This window comes from Cynoglossus semilaevis, chromosome 13 (genome assembly GCF_000523025.1).
Source record: "Cynoglossus semilaevis isolate Cse_v1.0 chromosome 13, Cse_v1.0, whole genome shotgun sequence".
Classification (NCBI taxonomy): Eukaryota; Metazoa; Chordata; class Actinopteri; order Pleuronectiformes; family Cynoglossidae; genus Cynoglossus; species Cynoglossus semilaevis.
The window spans coordinates 2894516-2909858 of record NC_024319.1 but is presented as its reverse complement, the minus strand read 5'-3'; the positions used below and the strand labels follow the sequence as shown (position 1 = coordinate 2909858).

The following is a 15343-nucleotide window of genomic DNA, read 5'->3' as shown; positions in this document are numbered from 1 at the left end:
TATAAATATATAAAAATACACATATATAAATATACACACATTTAGAAACACATAAACAACACATATATATAAACAGATAGAACAACAGTTATAAACAGATAGAACACACACAGACAAATATATGTAATAAATATATATATAAATATATAAAACTACAAATATAAATATATCCACACATTTACAAACATAAACAACCCATATATAAACAGAACACACACACAAATATATAAATATATGTAATAAATATATATATAAAATACACATATATTCATACATATAAACACACATATATATCTATAATTTATATACACAGATACTGGCGGTGGTACCTTGATGGCCTGCAGGTCCGTGTCCTGTTTGTAGCAGTACAGGATGATGTTGTTGGTCATGCTGAAGCTCTCTCTCACTCCCAGGTGGTAGAAGAGTGAAGGCTGACAGAAGGTGTCGCTCATCTCCACCACCGCCACATCTGCATGGGGACACATGGGTTTAGACACAGCCGTGTGAGACTGACTGCGTCCCAACACTGGGCTCGTGCCCGGACTTGCCTGCGTTGTAGAAACTATCCAGAATGTCAGTGGCTCCCAGAGAAATCCTCTCGAACGAGATGGTCCTGAAGAGGGCGTGCGCGTCGGCGCAGGCTTCCTTCACACACGTCAGGGACAGGTTCTCTTCCGAGTGCGGCACCGCCGCGTCCTCGCTGACCACGTACGCCACCGATACTTCTCTGCCGCGACTCCGCGGAGAGTCGTTGTGCTTAACTGCGCCGCCGCTGGCGGTCAGCTCCAGCGCCACGGAGTCCTGCCAGAAACTTCCAGCGGAAACGCGCACGGGATCTTTCCTCTTCATTTCGTGCAGGCTCATGCGCCTGCTCATTCTGCGGCGCTCCGTGGTGAACATGTCGGCAGAGCAGGGCCACGGCGCTCGGAGGATATTCTCTCGCTCCTTCCCTCGTCCTGCTCCTCTCCAGGTGCGTCGGCGTGTCCTCACAAACACTCCTGCCGAGACTCCTCTCTGCTGTGACACACCCTCCGCTGCTCCTGCTCCTCCCGCTGTGTCTTCGGGCTGAAACCCAAGGTTTGTGGCTCGTGGACGACTCTCTCCTGACATCTGCTGCTGGGTGCCGTTACTGCCCTGAAGAGGAGTTTGACATAAGTTGGTTTGTTAAAAAAAAAAAATAGAAGGCGAGGCAGTTTGACTTGAAATAAATAAGGGGCGCGGTTCGAGTGAGGGGCGGCTCTCTGACAGCCATGCTTCACTGCATAGTAACACAGCCACACACAGAACCCCCCCCCCACCCGCGGTGGCAGCTAACGGCATTGAATCTGAAAACAACATTTAATTTATACTTTCAAAATTATGCAATAAGTGTTTCTGAACAACAGGGGGAGTTCAGGATTGTTGAGAATGAGCTTCTGCTGCTCTACATTTACTTTAAATTTTAGGGGGGAGGTTGTGGGACGGGGGTCGTCGACATGTTTTAAATACTCGAAGAAAAAAAAAACAACAGTTTTTCACAGTGTTGCTGGAGGTGTACGGTCACACGGAACACCAGGTGCTCAGCTCTGTGATACCCCAGGGCCAGCGGTCATAACTCAGACATGTTTTTTTTGTAACAATACTGTCCCACATGTTCTCAACCCACGGCCCGTGGTATCAGACTACAGTTATAGCACACCCTTCAGGGGAGGCTAGCAGCCAGAGCTACATTTAGCTAGCATTTTACAACTCTGTAAACACATTAGCACACAGTGGTTCAGATCCTGGTGCTGTACAGGGGTCACAAATACCACATCAAGTATTTTAGATGTTTTTGAATTTTCTCTCCATTAAAGGTCCTTCAAATATTTTTATTACAATTCTCAGGAGAACTTGGATTAAAAAAAAAAACCCAAAACACATCAACTGATCCTCCTGCCAACAGGGGGCCCTTTAACCCCTCTGACCCCATGAGGAAACATCCATGTTCTTCTATAAAAACACATAAAAAAGTGATGTAATATGAATTAAATGATCATTTGTATCTTTATTTACAGTAGAAAATTTTAAATTTACCACGAGTACTGTGATCCTGACACCAGCAAAAAATACCTTTTCAAATACACAATGAACAGTACTGTGTACTACTACGAAGAAGAAGAAAAAAAAAGACCAACAGCTGTTGGTGTGGTTACTGTGGATGGACCACATTATACACAGTGGAGTACGACGACGGCCTGTATACACTGTACACACTGTGGGTCGAGAATGAAGTACTTGACAAAAATCTCTGCATGAAAACAAAAAAGAAAATTCTTTTTTTTTTTTTTTACTATGATCTATGAAGCTTCACAGACACTGGACAAAAGAAAAAAAAACCTGAGAGTTGGACGTCTTCTCAGAGACAGCTGTGGCAGGACGACACCGGAGGTCAGAGGCAGAACCACGGTCACCGACATAACATGATGCTGTACGGACACACTGTGATCATCTTCATCATCTTCATCATCATCATTGGGAACAATCATAAATGTCACCCAGTAACATCTGAACCTGCCTGGTACTATTTAAACTCATCTTCTCAGACTGGTACTGATCACTGTCCTTGAAGGTCCACAGATGATCAATCAGTGAACCAGCCAATCCACGGCTGCCTTTCTGTTGATAATTTTGTCTTTTAGATTTTATATTTTAAAGCTGGATTTGCAGTAAATTAAAGCATCAGTTCCTGTGAACGTTAGTAAATTTCTACCTTCTCTGTACTTCTGAATTGTTTCCTTCTTTTGGCAGTAATCAGGACGTCCTGTAGATGTACTATTTACCAGTGTACAGCAGACAACAGTAGGTGGCAGTAATGTGACTCCAAAAAGTCCAAAAAACAAAGTTAACTTGACCCAGTCTGGGTGGAGATTTTTTCAAACTAAAAAAAGGCTACATGCTAGCGCAACCCTAAATTACCACTAATTGATGATGTGCTAGCAAGGCGCTAAACCATTGTCAATATAGCACCATCTGCAGGTCAGGGAAGGGAAGCTCCCTGCTCGACTGATTAAAAAAAAAAAAAAAAAAAAAATCGAACCAAACTGCAGACTTCCTCCTTAGATAAACAAAAGTCACTAAAGAACCGACCAATGAGAACAGAGGTCTTAAACAGAGGACGTTTTACAGTGAAGTCTGGTGTAAAAAAATGTAAACAAAAACATTTTTACAGTCAGGCGAAGACAGGAAGCTAACGTTCTAAAGATACTGATTAGAACAAGTGGAGATGTTACTGGGTGAGTCGGTCGATAAAATGAAGTATATTTTCACAGTGTCCCTGCTGGTAAATATATATACGTGAAAATATAAGTGTTGACAGTGAGCGTGAACACAACCATAATCACAAAAACCTGAACTCTCTCTGAACCGTGTTCCTCTGTCGTCTCTCCTGAATTGTCCCGTGGTCTCGGTGAACAGTTCCAACGGTGGACACTTATTCATCCAGACCTTCGTCGTCCTCCTCTTCCTGCTTTGTGTCCACCTCAGTCGTGTCAGAGAACTCGTGCAGCAGGACGTACTCGCGGCTGCTGAAGCCGAACTTCAGAACATCCTTTTCCTTCAGCTCGTAGTAACGCTGCGAATCAATGCGCTGGTTGTTCAGGTAGGTGCCGTTACCGGAACCGAGGTCAATGATGTAAGGCTTCACCCTACGGCCAGAGGTGCCGTCGGAGCGCGTGAACTCTGCCAGTCTGGAAAAAATAAACGGTGTGGTTAGGAGAATGGAAACCATCAGATATTTAGTTTTTTTGTTATTAAACACAGTGGAGTTTACTTGTGATTAATCATGATTGTACTAACTCGAAATCAATCATGATTAATTACATTAAATCAACATTCTTAAATATGATAAAAACTTCTTTATATGTATTGCTACAAGAAAAACCACCAGCAGCTAGAGGTCAGTGTTTTCTCACCTGTTTTTATTTGTCACTAACCCAAATGATGGAACTATTTATATGGAAAAGAGTTTTCTCACCTGTTTTTATTAGTCACTAACCCAAATGATGGAACTATTTATATGGAAAAATGTCAAGAAAAATAAATATATACAAGTGAAAATGTAATAAAGAGAGTTTTGAACGAGCTTCTACTTTTCTATATTTACTTTAAATAAATAAGACAACATACAGGAGGGAGGTGGGGGGTAACAACAGTTTCATACCTGTACTGGAACACTGCATGTTGCTTGGAACAGGACGGGTGGTCGATGGGGATGTCGGCGATTTTCCTCTGCCGTCCCAACAGATAGGCGCTCTGTCTGTGAATGTACATGACAGGGAGGGGCTCGTCGTTCTTGAAGGGGTAAAGTCTCCACCTACGTTTGGGAATACGGGCCTCGGGGGGCTCGTTGTACTTGATCACTACTCCGCGGAATGTGTTGGTATCCTCCGTTAGTGCCCCCGACAGTCCAAAGTTGGGTTTCTCCTTGTCAACAGGAGCAGGTGCTTCGTCCTGGTCCCCTCCTTCTGCTTCCCCAAAAGGGAACTCCTGGTTTTCACCACGCCGCTGGTGGTTCCCCCGGCGTCGCTCGTTGTGCTGTTCCCGCTCGGCCTGCTGGGAGGAGAGCGCCTCCCGTTCTCTGCGCCTGTCTCCACCACGGTCTCTGTCCCGTGGTCTGTCTGTTTCCCACCTGCTGCGTCTGTCCTCGGGCCGCTCGTTTCGTCTCCTCCCCTCGTCTCCGCGCGGCTCGTCCCGCTCCTGTGACATGTTTGACAGAAGTGTAGATAAGAGGAGTTTTAAGGTGAGTAAGGGCTGTAAAAACAGAAACATACTGTGATGAATTGAACCAACGACTTAAAACCTAATCACCCGCTTTATTTTGACGTCAGCCCGACCATGAGGACTGCGACTTTTCCTGTTTCGAGGAGATCCGCTGCCTCGTCTGGACGGAGATGGAACTTTTCTCCCTGGTGAGCGGTCCTTTGTTCTGACCGGAGACCTGTATGAAGATGATGATGATGATGAGTGTCACATGACTTTTCATTACAGAATAAGATAACATTAAACCAATGGTTAGTCAACGCTTCAATATGTTTATTAATTAATATTAATATATTAATATAATGGTTGATCTACTTGTGTACTTTTGTCACAAATGTTTGGTTCCCTCACAACAAATACGTCTTACTAATAAGACATAAAACTATTTTTTGTTGTCTTACTAATAAGACATAAAACTATTTACAATACTATTTTTAATCCCGATCAAATGGCTGATAATCATAATGTAGTTGATTGAGTATCTAATTGCACCTAAAGTACTACATACTCGTTGGATAATATCAGAAAAATATCCTAGTGAAGTGTTTACAGTAAGATATTTTTCATATGTTTTCATAATAAAACCCCACAGTACTGTTGTACTTCAGCCATTACACAAAAGCTGCTTCCGTTTAAGTTAGTTCAGCAAAGGCCGCATATTGTGTTCGTTTGTCGAAGTTTTATTTCGGTTATTTTGTAGAGACGTGGCAAAAATTGCGACATTGATCGGTAAATACCTGCTGCTTCTTCTTCTCTGTGGACTCGAGTTGCCGCTGGATCTCGATCTGGAGCGGCGTGATGTCTGTGGCCTAACAGGACTCAGCTTCTCCTGTTTTACCTTCACGTTCAACTCCCGCTCCGGTGATTCTCTTCGTCTGTGTCGCTTTTCTTTGGCCATTTTACACAACATTCACAGATTCGTCTGTTAACGTGACTAAAATGTCATCAAAGCGACAATAACAAACTGCTAACAAGACAAAAAGAAAAGTCGAAACGAAGGAAACGCAAACTTCGATGATATCACGCACTTCCGGTTCTCTCGGTACAACGTCAAAAGGTGTCCGGCGTGAACACGCTGACGATTTCGAGTTCCAACTTTGTCTTTCGCCTAAAAAAATAAATAAAAAATAAAAAACTTATTAAAATACAATTCTTAATTAAGAATACAATTTTGTGGAAAAAAGTGAAAAACAAAAAAGTTTTTTTTCTTTTCTTTTCGAACGAATATTGAGCACGAAAGCATATACGATACTTACAAACGATGCTTCGCACATTTTAAAATGTATCGTTGGATCAAATATTACAATAACATTTTAAAAATAAATTAATGTAAGATTAAAATTCAATTCACGTTGTTTATTTTGCCAAGTATATAATACTTATAAAAATGAACACATGCTCAGACTTGTGGTCGCTGTTGCTCTGTAGCCATGGCAACGTGAACAATTCAGTTCTCACTTTTGACACAAACTGTGACTTTTCCTACTGAGGAACTTCAAATTAAAGTGTTTTACGTTTGATTTTCCGATTTTAAATAATGATCGAACAGAGCAGCTCTCTGCTGAAGTACGACAAACCAGTTCTGGTCAACAGAAGTCCAGGCACAAAATCACCGAAGGTGAGTTTAACATCAGTGTTGTGTTTCAACAAAATGTTGTATTATGCGTTTGTGCGTCGTTAAGACAGGGGTTGGAATACACGGAGGAAATAATTACGTTGTAAAATAAAATAATTATCTTGAACAAATTAGAACAAAAGTTATTTCAAAAATGAATTGCAGGCAAAAAAAAAGTTATTTCAAAAATGAATTGCAGGAAGTAAAGTTTTAAGAAAGTAATATAAAAAATGTGGTTTTTTTAGGTTTAAGTGTCACAAATACAAACCTTTTAACAAAGTCTGGAAAAGGAAATACAACATATTAGTTTTGTGATATGAACATAATAATAATATTAGTATGAGCTGTATTCATGCCACTTACGTACAGTACTGCATTACTGAAATACTTTTTACTCCAGGGCCGGTCATTGAGAGTGAGCTACCAGCAGTCTCTGGACTCAAACCCTGTTCCTCCGCCTCCTAAACTCAAGTCTGACCCCAGTGAGAGCAGCAGACAGGAGAACGACAACATCCTCAACAGTATTTTACCACCAAGGTAGAGTTTGTTTTACTTACAGTACGAGAGGAGTCAAACCCACGATTGTTCATTAGGACCTGTGCTGGTGCAGGGTGTGGACCAAGGAGAACCAAACCTGGGTGCAGCAGGTCTCCAACGCCCCCTGTACCAGAATCGATGTAGTGCGTCTGGAGGAACTCCTGGACAGAAAGCTGCAGGAGGAGCAGGCCAGAGAAACGGGCATCTGCCCCGTGCGCCGAGAGCTCTACTCCCAGTGCTTCGGTACGCCGAGGTCACACACCTGGGTTCAGAGGTCAAGGTCGTCGTCTGTCTCTCACATTTGTGTCCTTTCCTAGATGAGCTCATCCGACAGGTGACCATCAACTGCGCGGAGAGGGGTCTGCTGCTGCTGAGGGTCCGAGACGAGATTCACATGACGATCGCCGCCTACCAGACGCTGTACGAAAGCAGCGTGGCGTTCGGGATGAGGAAAGCTCTGCAGGCCGAGGAGAGAAAAGCTGACGTGGAGAGAAGCGTAAGACCATCGATAGATCTGTCTCAGCAGCACAGACATACACTGAGTAAAAAACACCAGAGGAAGCCCACGTACCACCAGTGGTACATGCCCCACAGTTTTGATCACCACTAGGAAACCCCTAAACTTATATACTGTACATAGTGCATAGTAAATACATTTGTAATGGAGCAAAAGTTTCACAATGCCCTGCAGTACCACCACTTATCCTCTAGGGGACACATTACCCTGCTCTGGGTTGATTTCTTGTCCAGAATTGATCCGTTGTCGTGACTTTGGTTCAGATCCCAGATCTGCTGAATGAGATCGAAGACCTGAAGAAACAGGTGAGTGAACAGAAGGTCAGGTGTGAGGCCACGGAGAAGAACGAAAACAACAAACGACAGACGGAGGAGAAGAGACATTTGGAGGAAATACAGTTCCTGAAGTTCACCAACCAGGAGCTCAAGGTGAGGAATAAAAAAATAACCTTACGTCGTAGTTGAGTTCTGACTCAAAAGTCCTGACTTTGATTTGATGTTTCTTCCAGACACAACTGGAATTGATCATCACACAACAGAAGTGATCGATACACGAGTCATCTGTATTTATTTGAGCTGAAAACATGAAAAAATAAAGAAAAATCAAGATGTTATTTTTGCTCGGTGAATGAAATTATTCTGGAGTGAACGTTAATCTTAAACTGAAACTCTGAAAATGGAATTTTATTGTGACCTGCAGTGATGGCATCTCTCCACTAAATGGCAGTGTGACCACATCAGCGTTCACTGCAAGTGGTTTTTATGAAGTCCATAAAAAAATCACAAAACATATGTTCATGCAAAACCTTTATATGTAACCTTTGTACTTAACATGGCTGAAGGCCGTAGACCTTGGGTCTGAAACAGGGGGTTGCGGCCCGAGGAGGTCCACAGAGGTATTCCAGGGGAGTTCAAATAAATGTTTAGAAAATTGTTGAAATGTTCCAAACATTTGCCTTGCGGTGTATTTTTTCTGCAGTAAACAGAAAGTAAACTCCTTGTTGTGAACAAAATTTTTATTTTTTTAGACATTTCTCTTGAACATCAAGAGAGAACGTCCAGGTGAACTGATGAATGAAACGTCCTTTCCCACCGATGACAGTCGAGGTCGTCCGACTGTCTCTGTTCAGACAGTCTCGGCCGACACACAGTCATCGCCCAGCGTCTGTCAACTCTGTCTCTTTAAGAAAAACATGGCCGACTATCGACCACATTTAAAAAACCAAACAAACATTTATTTGTTTTATTCTGTTTCAAAGCTCTGAACTAGTGCTTTGATCTTTTAGTCTTGGGGCGTTCTGTGTTCGGTGCCGGCATCTTCCTGTCCTTGTTCTTGTTCTTGACGTTGTGCGTTTCGTAATATCGTACGCCGACTTTCTTCGTTTTCTTGGTGCGATCGATGGCCCGTCTCTGTCAAAATCAACCACAGTTTTTATGAAACAAACATTTTCTCATCAGCAGCAGCAGGAGCTCAGAGAGTACTGCAGTACAGTGAAGTACCAGGTCGTACCTGTTTAGATGTCAGTCTCTGCTCCCGACTCCTCTCCTCCTCATCCTCTGATTTCCTCTTCTTACTTTTCTGATTCACTGCTGAATTCAAACACAGATCAGTCAGGTGGGTTTCGCAAATATATATAAAATATCTATACATATAGACAATATATGTATACATAAACACATATATACAAATATATATTTTTACATACGCAAATATATATAAAATATATATGCATATAGAATATATATATATATGCATATAGACTACATAGACACACATACAAATATATATTTCTATATCCGCAAATATATATAGTCTATATATGCATATAGACTATATACTGTATATAGACACACATATATACAAATATATATTTCTATATACGCAAATATATATAAAATATATATACATACATTTAAACATATACATAAATATATATACATAAACACACATATATACAGTATATGTCAGATAGACCTACCTCTGCTCTGGGCTTCTTTAGCTTCCGTCTGTTTTCTCTTCAGGTCTACGAACACTTTCTCAGAAAGTTCTTTGGGAATCCTGTCCACAAAGAAGAAAAACAAGATGAGTCGACAGGGAAGATATTCTGGGGAACTGGAATCTAACTGGAAATGAGCAGCTGCTCTGACTAACAACTGGAACACGAACTTAAGTTCTTCATCGGGACAGACGTAACCGACTGTTAAAGAAGTGCAGATGAAAACAGACAGGAGAGAACAAAGGAACAAAGGAACCGACTGATCCTCCGAGATTAAACTCTGGTTTCTTCAAACCAGACTTAAGTGCGCGGCATCTGCAGCCTGACATCTCCACGTTACTTCACTGAAATACAGCCGTGAGAGCAGAGCAAGAATGTGAGTGAGGTTTTCGACTGACCGGATTTCGGAGAAGCGTTTGGACTTGGCCCGATCCAGGAACTGTTTGTATTTAGCGATCTTCTCATCCAGCGCACGGATCACCTCCCGTGAACCCTTTTTGTTGTTTGCCTTGACAGTCGCGGTGGTTGTGGGTTCGGCGACGTCAGCCTCTCCATCAGCCTGCTCCACGTTGGCTCTGTCCTCCTTCTCCTTCTCCTCTTCTTCATCATCATCAACTTCCTCCTCTGCTTCAGAGCCGGAGAAGTCCGACAGGTCCAAGTCTGGAATCTCCACTGGAACCAGGTCTTCGTCGTTGAACTCTGGCGCCACGTTGATTTTGCCAAAGTTCTGTCTGACGTTGGCCAGAATCGCCTGGAGCTGTTCCTTCTGTTTCTGCTGCTGCGGTGGTTCCTCAGGTTCTCCAGGAGCAGCAGCCTCCACGTCTTCCTGCTTCTCCTCGTTCACGTTCTCGGCTGCTTCTGTGGAGGCTTCCACCCTCAGATGCTGCTTTAATAAAACAAAAATATAAATATAAAAATGGAACAACCTTTAGACAACGATTTGGCAAAAATAAGAATTTGAAGATGAAGCTCGAACACACTCGTACCTGCTGCTCGTCGTCAGGACCCGGCGGTTTGACGAAGAACGGGATTCGTCCTCGCTGCCAGTCGTTCAACACCATTTTGGAGACAGTGGACAGATCGGGCTCCCCCCCCTACACAACAGCAGGAAGACAACAGTCAGAGCAGGTGTGTGGGACACTGAACCACAGCAGGATGTTCGATCAATCGATCGATCGTTCTCCAGTGTTGGGTTCTGTGACGTGGTCTCCTCACCTTCAGGAGTTTCCCAGTTCTCAACGCCAGCTTCTCCAGGAAGTCCTGAGCAGAAGTCCAGCTGGGGATCCGATAGGTCTTCTGAATATACTCCGGCTTGGCCCGCTCCAGGACCGCTCCGATGTGTTCCTCGGGATTCTTGATCTTCTCCACCTGGACCTGAGGTCGGGAAGAGGGAGAACCAATCAGAAAATCTTATCCTCCACATCTCCCCCTTGTGGTAAACACAGGGATAATAAAAGTGGATATTATTACAACCTCTGAAATGCGACTTCAGTAAAAGACTCATGTGACTGAGGTATTAACGGTTGCTACGACGACCGCAGACTAAAACCAAACACTCACCACTCCTTTGAGAACGATGTCTGATTCGCTGTCGTCCGAGGGGTAAACGACGCCGGGGCAGTCGATGAGGAAGATGCGTCTCATCAGAGTGATGTACTGCCACACCTGCAGACGACAGGAAGTGAATTCAACAGCTGAATGTGGGACACGACCCACAGACTAGACCAGAAATGACACGGTCCAGATCAGACGTAGACCATACCTTTGTTTCTCCAGCAAGGGGCGCTACGTTGCAGACCTTCTTTGATCGCAGCGTGTTGATGACTGAACTTTTCCCAACGTTCGGGTAACCGATGAAACCCACGCTGATCTGTTTCTTGTCTGTGTGGAGCTGCGAGAAACGTAGACAAAAAAGTCTATATTATAGATTAATAAAATGAGCTGCAAAGCTGCCATCTAGTGACTTTCACTTGAACATACAGCCGTTTATCCTCAAAACTATTTTTAGGACACATCATTTAGCGAAACCCAGGCATCGCGTTATCAGGTTTTCATTGTCAGAGGAAAAACCGATAACTATTCTTACAGATATTACATAATTATGCTAACATCGGTCGGCCGATATTATCGGACATCCAGCTTCTCATTTTGAACCTTCTGCTCCAGTCATTCCACATTAAAATACAAAACTCTGGTTCAGTACATTTACTACAGCGCCCCCTTTCTTTTTTAAAGAATTTAAAGTTAAACAAAAAACCTAAAAGCTAAATCTGAGCTGCTGAAAAAACATATGGGTTGTGGACCGTAGGAAGCTGCTGGACCTGTTTAGCCAGGTCTTGTTTCTCAGTCACAGGGAAGTGGCGCCCCCTGTGACTGACTCGGGTGATTCATCCAAATTTTTCCATTTAATGAAAGCAGGATTTATTTAGACAGACGCTGTTTGTTTAGTACTGATTTTCAGTCTAACTGAACACGTAATCGGGGAAATAAAACGTCACCGATCTGGAGACTCTGTATTGACAACACAGCATAACAAAGAGGACCTGGGGTCGACAGAAATGTGTGATGTCAAAATGGGGTCAAAACCCAAAAAAAAAAAAAAAAAAAAAAAAAAGTTTGGAACCAGTGTTTCTGACTGAGGTGGATTCCATTTCATTTGTTTGGATTTCTTTCTCACACTCCTACCTTGCCAAACTGTCTGAGCAGCTGGATGAGGGAACCTTTACCAAAGGAGTTGGTGAGGCTGGCGTGGAAAGCCAGCGTGGGGTATTCCTGGGAGAGCACAGCCACCCAGCGCTTCTGCTCCCGAGGTTCAGGGAAGACAAAAAAAAAAAACAGAAAACAGAGCCAGGAGGTAATTCAACACCAGACGCCGTCAAACATGAATTCCAACCATGTGAGGACAGAAAGTTGTTCATATGTTACCGTGACCCAGGTGGGGATGAGATCACATTTGTTGAGCACAAATATCAGATGTTTCCAGGGTTTCTCCTTCTTCAGATACGTCTCTATGCTGCCGGAGCGAGTTCCTATGGGATCACGAGCGTCCAGGACTTGGATGATGACATCAGAGGAATCAATCACCTGTTGGCAGGAAGTGATTAGACGTGCACACAGTTCAAACCATTTCATGTCATAAATCTACACACAGACACAGGCGGCGGTGATAAGAGAGAAACGACACCTTGTAGAGTTCTCCCCAGATCCTCTTGGACTGACCCTTCTTGAAGATCTCCTCCCGAACCTCCTCTCTGATTCAAAATGAGATTTTTTTTTTTTTATATAAAGAATATATTCTTATACCGGTCTTTTGTTTGATGTTGTCCAGACTCAGGACTCACCGCACCCCCGTGTCCTCAGTCACCAGGTCCTTGTCTTTGTCTGCGTCGTAGCTGAGGGCCGAGGCCTCGGCCTGCTCCAGGAGGTCCTTCATATCTCCCACCATGAGACTGGGCCTCTTCCTCTGGGCCTTAGGTCCAAACGTCGTCTCAAAACCCTCAGTGTCCAGTATGTGCACCTTGGAGTTCTGCAATATGAGCGTAAATATATATATATAAACATATATATATACGTAAACACACATATATAAATATATAAACATAAACAACATATACACACAAATATATACATTTAAATACATATAATACATACAAAAAATATGCACATACTTGTACATACATACACAGACATAAATATATACATATATTCAATATGTACATAAATACTAAATACACTGTAACTCAATTATAAATTCAGCTACTTTTTCAGAAAAATAAACTAATATTATACTAATACTACTACAACTAATGTGTTTCACACTGTGAAGTACTGCTGTTTATCAGACCAGAACCATAAGAGTCACAGAGTTGGTCAGTGACTCACGTGAGCTTTGACCCGATCGTTCAGAAGCGACATGGGAAGTTTGCTCTGTCGCATCACCACACGATACGGATCCTTCTGGACGGCTCCCATCTCCTCCTGGAACTTCTGCAGGGACGACTGCTTGATCACGCGGGTATTTGCTTAAAAAAAAAAAAAAACAGAATCATGTCAGAATGATCTGTCACACGCCTGTAGCGCCGCCCTACAGGAACGACCTGGCAGCACAGTGGGTGAGAACATGAGACTTCAGGTCTACACGACATGTAACCCACATTAAAGATGAATGGTCTGCAGCCCAGACTGGCAGACGGTGGGTCGTAGATACTACAGAGAGAAGGGAGTGCACTCACCAAACCATTTGATGTTGGGCTCGACCCTGGCCACGGTCCCTGGGGCCACTGTGGACTGGAACTGCAACGGTTTGATGACTTTACCGCGGTTATTACTGTAATCACATGATCACAGTTAGCGTGAACGTAACATGTGGTGCAAAAGTGTTAGGCAGGTGTTTGAGAAATTATCGATACGTCTCTATATCGGATAATTCGTTTCACGATACTGTATTGATAATTTTATATTTTTATAACAGTCAAACATTCATGGCGTCGGTTCCACATCCATTTAGCCGTCGATGAAAATTTACCATCTCTGTTTCTGTCTGTACATATTCAGACGCTTGATGGTGGTCCGGTCCCTCATGTTGTTCCCACCAGCACCTTTGACTCGATCTGTCAAACACAGACACAGTAGATGACATCGTCACGGTAACTGAGGTAAAGTTTTGAAAATCGTTCTTCAAAAAAAGTCCAAGCCTGGTTTGTTTTGTAAATATTATATTAAAAACAGAGGATATATGGGCCATATTCTTATACATGTACATCGCTGTCATATTTCCTAGCGCTAACAGGAAGTGGGTGTTTTAAATGGCAATTTTGTTTTTTAAAAAAGAAAAATATATTTTTATTATCATTAATAAAGTCTAACTTCGTCTTTGGACATAGAACTTTTTGACTGGTCCTCGTTTTATAAAAACAACACCATATTTGGTCAACACTTATCCTACGTGTATCTGCTGTAATGTAATGCTGTACTGCATTTACCTAAATTAAGTTTATTTACTTTATGAACACGTTAACAAATACGGCTCAAATGACGTCAGTGAACCAGAGAGACAGTAAGTGTCACGTGTGTTTTCGAAGCGGATAACTAATACAAAGTTAGCATTAGCTGTAAACAAACGGTGTTGTCAATGTGCAGTTAGCTCACCAGGGTTGCTGCTGGAGGAAGAGGAGTTTATGGAGCTCTTCCCCTTGAACTGTGGCTTCACCATCTTGACAGCTCGGTTGGTAACCGCCCGCACGGACGAACAGACAACGGAGGGAAATGTGAAGTTTCAGAGAACCGTAGTTTTGGTTGGTGTTTTCTCCTCTCCTCCGGAACGTACACCGTACACGTGTTGTACGGTCAAAAAAGGAAGTACGTCATCCAGGAAGCGACGACAGAAGGAACCAATCGGAGAACAGTTCTGTTGTGACGCAATCAGTGTAGGTTTAATTATGAAACTGTACCAAAAAAGTTTTTTAAAAAGGCTCAAACACAACGTAAACAATTCTTTATTTTAAAAACTAAACACAGTTTTAAACCACGTCGATAACAGTGTTGCACTAATTATAAATAAATAAATAAATTTGCAATAAAAAGAAAGTTTTCATCGGGATTCAAAGATTGTCAGAATTATGTGTTAATATATTAAATTGAAACAAAAATAAAAACAATGAAAACGTAATTTTATATAACGATATTATTTTTAAATTATCATTTGAAAAATTCCTCACAAGCCAAAAAAGTGTAGACACTCCTGCTTCTTTCGGTCGAACTTGTTCTGCTATACTCACTTTATGCCGGAAGATGGTGCAATTCAGTTTCTGATGGGTACGCTAACATACCCTGATAAATATCCGTTCTCCACCATAATTAGCTCGTTATCGCTGTGTGCAGTTGAGACCGGACGAGTTCT

The 15343-nt window shown here is 42.5% G+C and overlaps 4 protein-coding genes across 6 annotated transcripts in view; 1 reads left to right on the top strand and 3 right to left on the bottom strand.

Moving 5' to 3' along the window:
• The window catches only part of LOC103388011 (mitogen-activated protein kinase kinase kinase 5), a 17902-nt gene extending 16042 nt beyond the window's left edge, over nt 1-1860 (bottom strand). Inside the window, 2 exon segments of the mRNA XM_025061473.1 lie at nt 330-469; nt 549-1860. Of these exon segments, the coding sequence (XP_024917241.1) occupies nt 330-469; nt 549-1110 (702 nt within the window). The 5' untranslated portion in view covers nt 1111-1860.
• Nucleotides 1861-2295: 435 nt separating this feature from the next.
• snip1 (Smad nuclear interacting protein) lies at nt 2296-5834 on the bottom strand. The gene is made up of 4 exons (XM_008322711.3): nt 5517-5834; nt 4828-4957; nt 4181-4716; nt 2296-3707 (listed from the first exon to the last, which is right to left on the bottom strand). Exons 1-4 carry the CDS (start codon nt 5687-5689, stop codon nt 3452-3454), a joined length of 1095 nt encoding a protein of 364 aa, XP_008320933.1. The 5' UTR covers nt 5690-5834; the 3' UTR covers nt 2296-3451.
• Nucleotides 5835-6145: 311 nt separating this feature from the next.
• On the top strand, nt 6146-8061 carry dnali1 (dynein, axonemal, light intermediate chain 1). Its single transcript, XM_008322712.3, has 6 exons — nt 6146-6397; nt 6795-6931; nt 7005-7174; nt 7249-7427; nt 7712-7876; nt 7957-8061. The coding sequence occupies exons 1-6, from the start codon at nt 6317-6319 to the stop codon at nt 7990-7992; spliced, it is 768 nt and encodes a 255-aa protein (XP_008320934.1). The 5' UTR covers nt 6146-6316; the 3' UTR covers nt 7993-8061.
• A 384-nt stretch (nt 8062-8445) lies between these two features.
• On the bottom strand, nt 8446-14824 carry gnl2 (G protein nucleolar 2). Of its 3 annotated transcripts, none has more exons than XM_017037976.2 (16): nt 14593-14824; nt 13970-14054; nt 13677-13771; nt 13327-13466; nt 12786-12970; nt 12629-12695; nt 12370-12528; nt 12130-12243; nt 11207-11335; nt 11005-11109; nt 10660-10818; nt 10431-10538; nt 9843-10330; nt 9427-9506; nt 8958-9034; nt 8446-8857 (listed from the first exon to the last, which is right to left on the bottom strand). In XM_017037976.2, exons 1-16 carry the CDS (start codon nt 14654-14656, stop codon nt 8714-8716), a joined length of 2199 nt encoding a protein of 732 aa, XP_016893465.1. In that variant the 5' UTR covers nt 14657-14824; the 3' UTR covers nt 8446-8713. The 3 variants fall into 3 exon arrangements, with proteins under 3 accessions (XP_016893465.1, XP_008320935.1, XP_008320936.1); XM_008322713.3 differs by having other exon boundaries at nt 8958-9037; nt 14593-14821; XM_008322714.3 differs by having other exon boundaries at nt 8958-9037; nt 9843-10327; nt 14593-14820.
• Nucleotides 14825-15343: the final 519 nt, after the last annotated feature.

Coding starts and splice junctions, on each gene's coding strand:
- gnl2 (XM_008322713.3), bottom strand. CDS start 14,656: ATGGTGAAGCCACAGTTCAAGGGGAAGAGCTCCATAAACTCCTCTTCC. Junction 14,055..14,592: donor TTCCTCCAGCAGCAACCCTG/GTGAGCTAACTG, acceptor TGTGTTTGACAG/ATCGAGTCAAAGGTGCTGGT. Junction 11,336..12,129: donor TGCTCAGACAGTTTGGCAAG/GTAGGAGTGTGA, acceptor CGTTTCTCGCAG/CTCCACACAGACAAGAAACA.
- dnali1 (XM_008322712.3), top strand. CDS start 6,317: ATGATCGAACAGAGCAGCTCTCTGCTGAAGTACGACAAACCAGTTCTG. Junction 7,175..7,248: donor GCTCTACTCCCAGTGCTTCG/GTACGCCGAGGT, acceptor GTCCTTTCCTAG/ATGAGCTCATCCGACAGGTG. Junction 7,877..7,956: donor TCACCAACCAGGAGCTCAAG/GTGAGGAATAAA, acceptor TGTTTCTTCCAG/ACACAACTGGAATTGATCAT.
- snip1 (XM_008322711.3), bottom strand. CDS start 5,689: ATGTTGTGTAAAATGGCCAAAGAAAAGCGACACAGACGAAGAGAATCA. Junction 4,958..5,516: donor CAGAGAAGAAGAAGCAGCAG/GTATTTACCGAT, acceptor ATCTTCATACAG/GTCTCCGGTCAGAACAAAGG. Junction 4,717..4,827: donor CTGACGTCAAAATAAAGCGG/GTGATTAGGTTT, acceptor AACATGTCACAG/GAGCGGGACGAGCCGCGCGG.